Raw genomic sequence first — 13,075 nt, forward strand, 5'->3', positions numbered from 1 at the left:
CCTTTTGCTGCCAGACACGCTTGACACCCTTTTGGTTCTGGATTCCCTGGGAAGAGTCACGGGTAAGTGGCTAGGTGTGAGTTGGAGTCCCCACCAGAGTAGGCCTCGGTTGTAGGCCTTGCCTCGGTGGCCGGAAAGCTGAGGATTGTGGGAGCCAGGGATTGTGGGCTCGGGTCACGCGGTTGGAAACCTAGGGATTGTGAGATTGGATCACACAGTCGGAAACCTAGGGATCGCAGGTTCGAGTCCCATAATCGGGTAGACTCAAGGAAGATAGGGGTCGGTAAGTCCAAAGGAACTGCCGTCCTGCCAAAAGGCACACCAGCGTTTTATATGTACACAAATTTTAGTCCTTTTACTTGAAAGTTTCTGGAAAAAATGGAATTGGTATACCAGGGATGATTCAAAATTATGGTCTCCCATAGAGGGAAAGTTTTGACCTTGACAAGATTGTGCACCTCAGCAGGGCCGGTGCTTCCACTAGGAGACCCTAGGCGGTCGCCTATGGCGGCAGGATTTGGGGGGCGGCATTTTGCCGCCCTCAGCGGAAATTCAGCGGCAGGGGGGTCCTTCCGCTACGGGTCTTCACGGAAATTAGGCAGCGGGTCCTTCACTCGCTCCGGGACCCGCCGCCAAAGTGCCCTGAAAATGCGGAGCGGAAGGACCCCCGTCACCGAATGCTCAGAGGAGAAGCACTGCCGCCTAGGGTGGCAAAAACCCTGGCTCTGCTCCTGCACCTCAGAGGCGCACTTCTGGCCAAAGTTTGATGCATATTTCGATTGGTATGGAGAAAGAGAAAAACGGCACCATGAATCTCAAAGGAGGAGTCTCAAGGACTCCCAGGAGAAACTTAAAACACAATTAAAGGAGACAAAGGAGAAATTGGGTTTTTTACAAGCCCCTGCTGGCCAGCAGATATCTCTCTACCCTTTAAGTCATCGCTCCGCTTATTCCCTTGAATCAGGCTGGGCCATTTGTAACCTGTATTATTGATGGCAAGCCACCACTTGTCTGCTAGATACTGGCGCATCACAATCTACTCTCCGTGCCAGTGACTTCCATTCTCTCCCTTTAACTTCTGAGATAGTAAATGCAGTAGGGGTGGGAAATACTCCTATTCCCCACCCCATCTCTTCACCTCTGACTGTTTCTATTGGTCCTCTGTCTGACCATCATGTTTTCCTCCTCAGTCCTTGTTTGCTGGTTAACCTTTTGGGAAGAGACTTGCTATGTAAATTAAATTGTACATGGACGCTCCAAAGGAGGAGACCAACCCCAGCCCTTCCTCCTTGCAACAGGAACTGCTGGCTAAGGTCTCTCCCTGTGAGCCTTGTGAGCCAATCATGCCAGCCAGGTTGGGTGCATTGGGTCTGCCCAACCCGTTAAGATTCGCCTAAACCCAGCAAGACCCCTTCCCAAGGTGCAGCAGTACCCTCTATCAAAACAGGCCAAGAAAAAATCCAACCTGTTATTATCTCCTGCATTCAGCAAGGAGTCATTATTCCTATAGTCAGTGAGTGTAACTCCCCTATTTTACAGTGCTGTTAATGTGGCTGTTCTCCCTATCTTTCCCGTTGTCCCTAGCCCTGCTACTATCCTTTCTTACAATGCACCGGTGCTGAGGGGTTGTTACCGCCTCAAGGAAAGATTGTATTAAGTCCGGACATAAAGAATTAAGGTTATTATTAAATAAGATGTATCTACATGTAATGTGTGTATGTAAATAGGTGTGTATAAATAAATAAAAGGAGGTTAGTCAAAAGCCCACCCTCCTTGCTAAATTGGTAGTGAAACAATGCCTGTGCCCATGGAAAGAAATAATGCAACAAGGGAAAAAGGATCAGGCCCAGACAAGCAGGCAACCACAGTTTGAGGAAGTTGAAAGAAAAAAATTGAGAAGTTAACTCTGTAGTTACTGGAAGGAATTAAGCAGTAAAACTTTGTATAAATGTTAAAAGAAAGTGTTATGAAAGGAAAATTCTTGGTTTCTTTGCAGCCATTCCTTTGGGAATGTCTGTAGATAATCCAGGCAAGAGGTTATTTAAGTGAAATCATTTGACTATAAAAAAGTTGGTCAAATTTGCTAAAGAACACTCCTGATGTGTAAAATCTTTGTTTTATAAGTTTAAAATAAATTGGTGTTGTTTTAAGGTTGTAAAACCGAAAATACTTTTGCCAAACAAACAAACAAAAAACTAGTATTGTTTATTTTTGGTATTTAGCATTTAATCCTTAAGGTAACTTAATGTGGTGTTACAAGATTTAAATTGTTGTTTTTTAATAAAAAAAAAACCAACGTTGTGGCTGCAGCAGGGCAGTCAAGGCCAGGAGAATGGTAAAAGATTTTAAATCTGTTTTGGTAACAAATAGCAGATAGAAGCTATAGTCAGTACCCCACACTAAGCCTTAAGGTGTCTCTGTGTAATCAACGGTCACTTTGCCAAAGGGAAGCCAAAGTGGATTGTGTTTTCCTTTTCAAATCAATGTGTGTTTGAAAGCAGAAGTTAAAAAATAGAAGCCATTAAAACCTGACCTGCCTATAAAACAAATACTGGAAAATATGGGGAGCAATTTGAGTAATTCCTCAGTTTTGCCTGTAAGCAGCAAGGGTATTTATAAAAAAAAAAAGAAGGAATATTTTAAGCAATAATCTGCCAACCCCGAGAGGGTAGAAACATGCTCTTTGTCTTTCAGAAAAAATAATAGGAAAATCTGATACCAACTGAAAAGCTGCAAACTGTTTTTGAAGTGATTGCTGAGTACACCTTACACTCTGAGCACCTTTGGCCCAGACGGCCGCCTGGTTGCACCTCAGGTGCTGTGGCCGTATTTGCTCGCATGCCTCACTGGATGGCACACATGAGCAAAGGGGGGGTTAATTGTTGCAGTTAAATAAGACTTTTCCTCTGTGGCCCAGCACTGCTTCCAGCAACATAATGTTGGTAAAGCTGTCAAGATTAGGCAGGCAGCACTTTCCCCTCTCTGGGGACCTTTTGTAAATATTCAGATTGACTTTATTCAAATGTTTAAATGTTGTAATTGTAAGTATGTGTTAGTTTTAGTAATGTATTTCCTTGTAAAAAGGCAGATGCCAAAACTGTTGTAAAACTTTTGCTTAAGGATTTTGTATCACAATCTGGCATATCTGGACTGATTATAAAAAATTTATGTGCAGCTTTACAGATCCAGTATGGCCAAATGCCCTTTGAAGGCCACTCCCAATTGAAAGACCGAACTCAGCCCTCATGAAATCCTAACAGGGCGCCCAATGCGACTACCAGCTGTGCCCCACTGGCCCTGGCCCAGATGGACAGTCATTTAGTAAATAACACAATGCTTAATTATTGCCAGGCACTAATGAAATGTGTTAGGTCTTTTTACATATAGCAGCCCTGCCACTCGCTGAAACCAAGAGACTGGGTCTACATGGGGGTCCATCAGCGAGGAACCGCCCTGGTTCTGTGCTGAGGCACCCTTATCAAGTCCTGCTAATTATCAACGCCGCTGTGAAGTGCCGAGAATTGACTACCTGCCCATGTTTCTCACTGGAATGGCTCTCCCACTGATGATCGGTCTATCTTTCCTCCTGGTGTTGTTGCTCCTTCTGGACAGCAGGAGTAAAGAACAAGGTAAAGAGCTGGTAACCTCTCCTTTGTCCGCTGATAGACCCACTGTGCCTTTGAATCTTGCTAAGAAAACAACCTCTTCACCTGAGGACATAATAAAGCCTCCAACCAAGCAAGGTGATTGTGCTTGTAACTTCTCCCTTGCTACCTCACTGCAGGACAGCTAAGTGAACTAAGACTACAAAATCTCAAAGAATAGCTTGCGGAGGCTAGACAAAACAACCCGAAGATGAAACTTTTAATGTTCCTCAGCCTCTCCTTCTTAACGAACTTAGGGTGGGGATGGGAAAGTAATATTTTTCTAAATCTTAGCCAATCAGTAGCCTCACTAGTGAATAATCAAACATATACCCAAAGAATCTGTTCTACCACTGAAGATTTTACCTGTACTGAAAATTATTCCTGTAACTAATAATATAATATTCCTGTACCCTATTGCAATATACCCCTTCCTATGCCATTAATGTTGATGCCTCTCTGCCCTTTGTGAAGGTGTTTAGCCAAAGATGTGGTATAATACTTCACAAGGGAGAGATGTGTTAGTGTGTTAGGACACCGATGGACTGTAATTAATGTTACATTAGGGACCATTAAATTCACACTGTCCAGTTTTCAAATTATCTCTACATATCCAAATTGCTCTAAAGGAGCTGCTATTCAGCTAGCACAGCAAAAGATCTGAGTTTCCCCTAGAAAGAGAAGAGACTTGGCTGGACACCTATGGGATGGTACAAATAGCGCAGCTGCAATTTGGAATGTTCACAAAAGCCAACAGCATGAGGAAAAATTAGGCCAATTGGAAAAAGCCACTGGTCTTATTACTGGAGCACAGCTAACCCAGGTACAGGCTGGTGTTGGTGAATTACATGTTATTTCTGCCCTTAGTCCAATGACTCGCAAGCTGCTGACAGAGATGGTATTAAGTATCAGCAAGTCTGGGAAGGCATTGAGGTGGGATCTAGCATGTTCAGAGCTTCAGGATTTCCTGAATGATCAGCTATTGGCCATTCGAGGTGATCTTATGCATCAGGCCTGGCCCTCTGCCCTTACAAATGCCTCAGGAATTCCATCTAATCTATGGCCATGGAGGCATACCTGGAGGTTTTCAGGGTGGAGGTGTGAACATTCACAGTGCTCCTTCCAACCATACAGACCGGTTAGATGGATGTGGGCACCCACATACCAAATCCTGCCGGGTCCATGGGGAGGGTGCATGTGAGATTGGGTAATCCACCAAGACATTTGGGAAATCAAAGTGCCTGGTGGACCTAACCAGGTTTGTGATCAGTGCTCCTGAAATAACACACGATATTTGGATAGGTCTTGGGAATCAGTGGACACTCTGGCCCTTAGAACCCCCACAGCTTCAATGTATGTGCAAACTGAAACCAGGGGATGTCATCACTGTTCATGACAGTGTCTGCTGGGAAGGCATGGGGCTAGGAACTAACTTGACAGGACACTTGCTCTTCCAAGCTAATGACACCTATGTGTGCTTGAAGACCTCTGCTCTGTTAGATATACATTTTAATCTTACCACGGCTGCAGGCAGCCATCTTCTTTATTGGCCTGCTAATAAGGTTTCTCAGGTAGTCCTTAAGTACAAAATCCCCTTTAATTGGACCACCTTAATACCCAACTGCTTTCACAATCTGCTTTCACTCCTACCAGAAGTTCAAAAACTCTCCGAATTGCAAGGAGCTACTCAGGTACTTGAAAACATATATCAAATTGAAAAGCAAGCCTTCCATACAGCCCATCGTATATCCACATTATGTACTGAATCTGATGTAATGTGTAATGTAACTAAGGTTATACGCCAACCCCATCATATCGCTGCAATAGGTGGGTTAACGCTTTTGGTATTGCTTGGATTAAGTCTTTGTATTTGCTATTGCTGTTGTAAAACACAGTGCTGTCCTTGTACCTGTCCACCTAACCCAAGGCAAGAAAGACTCCAGGCCCAGCCTCGGAAAGTAATAAAGTTGATGCATGTTTACAGTAATATTTGGATGGATAAAAAGGAAGAAGGGGAAGAGCAGAGGGAGATTTACCAACTTATGAATATGGAAGTTTAGGCAAAGGTGATGCCAAATAGGCATCAAATGGGGGATTGTAGTAGAAAATTGGCTCAGGCCTAAACTTTGGCTCAGGCCTGAACTTTGTCGGGCCTGAACTTTGGTCAAGTTAACCGTAAAAGGGGGGGGGGGGTTATTGGAGACAGGGTAAAGGAAAAATACAAAAGCAGAACTATTTGTAATCACCAGGCTTGCGAAATGTAACTGCCCACTGCTAGTGTTCCAAAAGCTTGTAACCGCAAAGGGCAAACTGTGAATAACAGGAAGGCTGGCTGGTGCTGCCTTCCTTTTATGGAAGGTGCATTCCAAGTATGGCAAAAATTGTTAACAAGGAAGTGTATATTGCTAATTGTGGTTTTATGCTATATAAGCTGCTGAAAATCTGTATTCGGGGGGACTGTCGGTTTGCTGGTACCCCCCTTGCATGCTCGTAATAAAGGGGCCTCAGGCGATTCTGATCCAAACACAACACGTGGTCGTTTTTCCACGACAGAAGTTTTACATTGTTTATTTTTGAGTGCAGTTATGTAACAAAAAAAATCTACATTTGTAAGTTGCACTTTCATGATAAAGAGATTGCACTACAGTACTTGTATGAGGTGAATTGAAAAATACTATTTCTTTTATCATTTTACAGTGCAAATATTTATAATAAAAATAGTATACACTGTTATTTCAGTTACAACACACAATACAATATATATGAAAATGTAGAAAAACATCCAAAATATTTCATAATTTTCAGTTGGTATTCTATTGTTTAACAGTGTGATTAAAACTGTGATTAATCATGATTAATTTTTTTAATCGTGATTAATGTTTTTGAGTTAATCGTGTGAGTTAACTGCGATTAATTGACAGCCCTAATATATAGCATAGATTTGGAGGTGATATCAATCTAATTGTGATGCTGACATACCAGGTGTCAGCTCATGCCAAAGCCCCAAACCAATTCAGATATGTATTAATATAGATTAAAGTGGTTGTTAATTGTTTAAGAATGTATTTGGTATTTAAACTTCATGAAAACTAATGAGATGTTACATGCATTGTTTTCACTGATATGCATCCTGTTATAATATAATATAAAACATTTACATTCTATATTCCTCTGTAACTAAATAACCCACCAAATGAGAAAGAAGCCTTGTGTAATGCAATGAAGAACTTTAACAGGAAAGTGCTAATTTGAAGGCAAGTGGTCATTGTGTGTGCTGATCAGAGATCAAAGACTCTAAATGTACTCCTATCTCTCTATTAACCAAAGAGCCCATCTGGATGGTGAGCCTGTCATCTTGATTTCTGTGAGAAGAAACTATACCTATGGATTCAAGGAAAGATCCTGCATGTCTGGACTGTTTGGACTGTTACAGGGAAGGGTACCAGAAGCAAAGCAGAGATCCCCAGAAACAATCTGGCTATCCTGAAAAGACTTTTCTGCCACCATTTGGGAATTAGAGACTATGACTCACCTGTAGGTATATTTTACGTGCTTTAGCCTGGCAACAGATCTCATTTCCTTTTCTTAGCTAATAAACCTATAGTTAGTTTACTATATACTTGACTACCAGGGTTATCTTTGGTGTGAGATCTAGAATGCAACTCGATCTGGGTGACTGGTCTCTTGGGACTGGGAGTAACCTGTAATGTTTGTGATTTTTGGTATAAATGACCATTTATGGTTAAGTCCAGTTTGTCTGGGTGGCAAGATAGACTGGAGAGTCTAATGGGACTGTATGGTAAAACTATTATAGTAATCAGGGCCAGCTCCAGGCACCAGAGGAGGAAGCATGTGCCTGGGGCAGCACATGCTAAGGGGCGGCATTCCAAGCGGTTTTTTGTTTTGTTTTGTTTTTTTGCTTGGGGTGGCAAAAATGGTAGAGCCGGCCCTGATAGTAATCCAGGAGTTCACACCTGTTACTGGTTTGGTGAAATCTAATCATGGAACCCATCACCAGTTTGGGGTGTCTGCACTGAGGTAGGCACTCAATGTCCTGAGGTACTCCAGATGGCCTGGCAGTAATATATTAAAGCAACTTTTGAAAATTGCACAGACATCCTATCAGTGTATTACCTTCTCAATGAGCCATGTCCTGGGATTAATTTATGATTTTTTTTGAACCCTGATCAGCTTCCAATAGCCTCTGTATTTTAAAAATTGTCGGCCTGAAAAATACCTTCTTCCCCAAATTTTGCATTTCCCCCCTAAACAATCCCTGCCCTTTTCAGTGGGTCAGCATTGGTGAGGCCTCATCTGGAGTACTGTGTCCAGTTTTGGGCCCCACACTTCAAGAAGGATGTGGAAAAATTGGAAAGAGTCCAGTGGAGGGCAACAAAAATGATTAGGGGCTGTAGCACATGACTTATGAGGAGAGGCTGAGGGAACTGGGATTGTTTAGTCTGCAGGAGAGAAGAATGAGGGGGGATTTGAGAGCTGCTTTCAACTACCTGAAAGGGGGTTCCAAAGAGGATGGATCTAGACTGTTCTCAGTGGTAGCAGATGACAGAACAAGGAGTAATGGTCTCAAGTTGCAGTGGCGGAGGTTTAAGTTGGATATTAGGAAAAACTTTTTCACTAGGAGGGTGGTGAAGTACTGGAATGGGTTACCTAGGGAGGTGGTAGAATCTCCTTCCTTATGCTCCAATAGTCTGTTAGTCTATAAGGTTCCACAGGACTCTTTGTTGCTCCTTCCTTAGAGGTTTTTAAGGTCAGGCTTGACAAAGCCCTGGCTGGGATGATTTAGTTGGGCTTGGTCCTGCTTTGAGCAGGGGGTTGGACTAGATGACCTCCTGAGGTCCCTTCCAACCCTGATATTCTATGATTCTATTATTCTGTGAAGTTGTAACTACATCTACCTCCTGCACTGAGCAGCAAATAGAAAACATGGCTGAACTTCTGGACCGACTCTTCAGTCTATGGAATCCCTTCTCTCAATCCTCTGTTTTATCCAGACAAGAGAGATTGGCTGAAATCCTGGCCCATTTAAGTTAGTGGGTGTTTTACCATTAACATTAGTTGGCTAGCATTTCACCCATTCAGTTTATGCTACTTCCTGTATTTGAAATCAAGTCCTTCATTGAACCTGACGAGTAATTATAGCGCGTACAATCGTTCTCTCTGCATGTGTGTGTGTGCGCCCCCCCCCCCCACACACACACACAATTGGTACTCAGATAACATACCGAAATGGAAGCATTAGAGAGAGACAGAGAGAGGCAGGCAGATGGAAAGACGGTACAAACAGACGAAGGATGTAGTAACCTTCAAAATGCACTTATTTTCTTATCCTCAGTGCATCTTGTCAAAATACTATTAAACCATTCTGTACTGGTTCTGAAATATTCACCAAAACGGATTATTTTATGCCATATTTTTCAAGATAATAAGACTTTACGATTGTAATGTTTATAGCTTGTCAAAAGATTATGTACTTATCAATATTTTGAGTATTTCTTTTTCCTAGTTCCTCTTTTCTATAACCGGTTAATTGGGCTTTAAGTTAGAGAGAATAACAAGGAAGAAAAGAAAAAAGCAATGCAATTTATCGGTACATTTAGCAGGAGAGGAGGGATTAATATGATGATTCAGCTTTCCGGAAACAAAGAATGCGCAAATAATTGGAAAACACACCATTAACTCCCTGCATAGGATAATTGTAAGGAGAATAACATGAACCCATCCATTTATATTTTAAAAACTTTCATTAATGGAGTTTGTTCTATGAGCCTTCTTTTACGATTCCAAGATATAGATCATAGAGAGGAACTGTTTCCATATTAGAGATATGAACTAAGCACCACCAGAATTTGCATACTACAAATGCCCCCGGAAAGGAAAGAGAAGAGCTCGCCTTGTGAAACGTTGACAGCCCAGGGCAACAGCGTTCTTTTCTAAGGGCACAAATCGGCGCTCCCAAAGCAGTTGATTACACTCTGAAGAACAGTACATGAGAATGTTCTTTACAACCTTCTTAGAAAACACATCCCTCATTTTCGCACACTCTGACTTCTATTGCACCCGGTAGCTCCGAATCCCTTGTGCAATCTCTCTCTCGCTCTTCCCCATTCAAAGATTTATTGACTATATTTCAATCAGTGAAACCGTTTTGATGTAACACAAAGAAATATTTTAATTTCCACTTCCGTGAAAAGAACAAGGTAATATATGTAAGAAACAGTAACACCGATATCTCAACTAAAACCTTAGCAAGTAAAATTATATAATTAACTCCCACCAGTATTAAAATCACTTCCATACACCATATGTATACTGGAGGAAATAAAGAGGGAGACTGCAAATATTTCAACATAAAAGTTAAATTAATATTACTGAAATCTATACAGGCGTTAAAACAATCATTAATTGCATATTGCGCTAGAAAAGAGATAGGAAAAATATATTTAAGCGGCAGAGAGTCTCACCTGACCGGCAGATTCCATTTCGTTATTCAGATGCGAGTTAATAACACGATCCTGTACTTTCACTAAATCGGTTACACAATTGCTTTGCTGAGCTGGGAGACGGGAGATAACAGGTCTCAGGAATTTGAACTCGCTAGTTCCCGAACCAGATGTTAAACAAACTTCATAACGATAATTTTGAGACAGAGTTCCGTTACCCGTCCAATTATTCTGGAAGTTGCCATCGCCATCAACATTGCCAGACGCAGGCATGCATGTTCCTCCATAATTTCTTCTCTGAAGTAGCTTGATTATTGAAAATATAATTATTGAAATTAGAAAAAGAAACGAAATTAAACACAAAGAAATGACTAAATACGTAGCTAATGTGTCATCCTTTTCCTCTTCCTCAACTACATCAGTAAACTGCATATACACGTCTGAAAACCCATCCACTAGAGCTATATTCAGAGTTGCAGATGAAGAAAGGGGCAATTCTCCACTGTCTCTAACAACCACAATGAGTTTTTGCTTCATTGTATCTCGGTCTGTTATTAGCCTCGTGGTTCTTATTTCACCATTTTGGGAACCCACAGTGAATAGACCTGTATTAGTAGCCTTCAGCAGCTGGTAGGAAAGCCAAGAATTCTGACCGGAATCTCCATCCACAGCCACCACCTTTGTCACTAGGTAACCCGCCTTCGCCGATCTAGGAACAAGGTCATTAGCGGGGGAACTGCTGTTCTGCAGAGGGTATAAAATGAAGGGGGTGTTGTCATTTTCATCAATTATCACAACTTGGATAATTACTTCAGAGCTTAATGGAGGGGACCCGCCATCTGCAGCTCTCACTGTGACCTGGAACTCTCTTATCTGTTCATAATCCATGGATCGCAGAGCGTACACATTCCCATTTTCCGAGTTTATGGAGATATAGGAGAGCTGCGGAAGGCCACCTACCTCAGCAGGCCATAGAGAGTATGTCACTTTGGCATTCTGCTCTGAGTCCGAATCAAAAGCATTGACTTTGCCAATCTTTATCCCTGGCACCTTGTTTTCTCGGACATACAGAGTGTATGATGTTTGACTGAACTCTGGGGAATTGTCATTAATGTCGGATATTTTCACTGTGATGGTCTTTTCAGTAGAGAGACTTGGAGATCCCAAATCCTGAGCACTGAGGGTTATATTATATGCGGAAACTTTCTCTCGGTCAAGTGTACTTTCAATCACCAGAGAGTAGGAATTTTTGAAAGTTGTTTTTAAAGAAAATGGAACGTCATCTTCTAGGGAACATACTGTTCTCCCGTTGTCCCCAGAGTCCCGGTCTCTGACAATGAAAAGCGCCACCACCGTCTCAGCCAAGGAGTCCTCAAGTATCGGGCTGATGAGGGATGTTACTATCACTTCTGGGGCATTGTCATTCACATCTACAACGACAACAAGCACTTTACAGTGCGCAGACAGACCCCCGCCATCTGTGGCCTGAATGTTTAACTCGTAAGTCTCAATCATTTCAAAGTCAATTGCGCCAGTGAGTCGAATTTCCCCTGTCATTGGATTTATATTAAAGGTTTTGCTATTTTCTTTGGATTTTTGGCTAAAGTAATAGGATATTTCCCCATACTTTCCCTCGTCTAAATCAGTAGCAGAAATAGTGACAACCAGATAATCTTTGGGGCTGTTTTCCAGAACTCGAGCTTTGTAAATGGTCTGAGAGAACACAGGGAGATTGTCGTTGGCATCCAGAACAATGACAAGGATTTGTGCTGTGCCGGACCTCGGAGGGGAGCCGCCATCTACAGCCGTGAGCACTAGCCTCACCTCCGGCTGATGCTCTCTATCCAATGCTTTATCCAGCACTAGCTCTGCATATTTCCTGCCGTCACTGTGTTCACCGGTATACACACGAAAATGGGCATTGGCGCTAATGCTGTAGTTCTGGAGGCTGTTGTTTCCCACATCTAAGTCCTGAGCGCTCTCTAGGGGAAACCGAGATCCTGGGGGAGTCGTTTCCGGGATTTTAAAACGTATTTCACTTTCTAAGAACACTGGAGAATGATCATTTACATCATAAACCCTCACTTCAGTTCGATAAGATTGTAAAGGATTGTCCAGGATTATTTCAAATTTTATCGTGCAGGGGTCAGTTTGCCCGCACAATTTTTCTCTGTCCACTTTCTCTTTAATAAACAAGTCGCCTGTATTGCCATTTAGCTGGAAATACTGGCTGCCGTCTTCAGTAACAACGCGAGCCCTGCGAACAGACAAACCCTTCAGGTCTAGCCCTAGATCCTTTCCTACATTAGCCACAAAGGACCCGCTTTCCATTTCTTCGGGAACAGAATACCGAACTGTTCCGGATCCGATGGCCCACATGCAAAGAAACAGAAGGAGAGACGCGACTTGCCTTTTGAATGCTGTTCTCCTCTCGGTATCCGCCATTGTTTATATAAAAACACATGACAGGGCGATCCTGAAGTAATATCACTAGTCGAGATTCATCCCAGGATTCTCATTTCCGGAAGATGTTCTTTCTAGAGTTTTAATTGATCTGAATCCCTTTGTAGTGTTCTCAGCGATTCCAGACAAAGCCTCTGCAGCACCTCTGCTCTTGTGGTCGTGGGATGTTTCATTCCTCAGGAGTGCATTACAATCTGCAATTGTAAGCCCTTCTTAGCCAACAGCGCCACCAGATGTCTGAACTTTATGTTCGTTGCTTTTTTTTCCTGTTTTTTTTAAATGTATAAAATAGTATGTTGGATAGTGTCCTACCCATATTTAAACACATAAAATATTTATTGTTTGAGTTGTTGATCGAAATTTATATAGAATCAACAAAAATAACATGAATTGATATTCTTTTCATAGCATTTTAATATATTTTGTAAGTACATATGAATAGTGATTGAAAAATGAAAGGATTAAACTGTCATATCTGCGGTATTTTATTAATCTGTTATCCAAATT

The 13,075-nt window shown here is 42.1% G+C and overlaps 1 protein-coding gene across 1 annotated transcript; it reads right to left on the minus strand.

Moving 5' to 3' along the window:
• Positions 1 to 10,105: 10,105 nt before the first annotated feature.
• Positions 10,106 to 12,550, minus strand: LOC112115040 (protocadherin beta-1-like). Its single transcript, XM_029913748.1, has one exon. It carries the CDS (start codon positions 12,548 to 12,550, stop codon positions 10,106 to 10,108), a length of 2,445 nt encoding a protein of 814 aa, XP_029769608.1.
• Between the last annotated feature and the right edge of the window lie 525 nt (positions 12,551 to 13,075).

The sequence above is a fragment of the Terrapene carolina genome, unplaced genomic scaffold, assembly GCF_002925995.2.
Source record: "Terrapene carolina triunguis isolate 2854851 unplaced genomic scaffold, T_m_triunguis-2.0 Scaffold838, whole genome shotgun sequence".
NCBI classification, from domain to species: domain Eukaryota; kingdom Metazoa; phylum Chordata; order Testudines; family Emydidae; genus Terrapene; species Terrapene triunguis.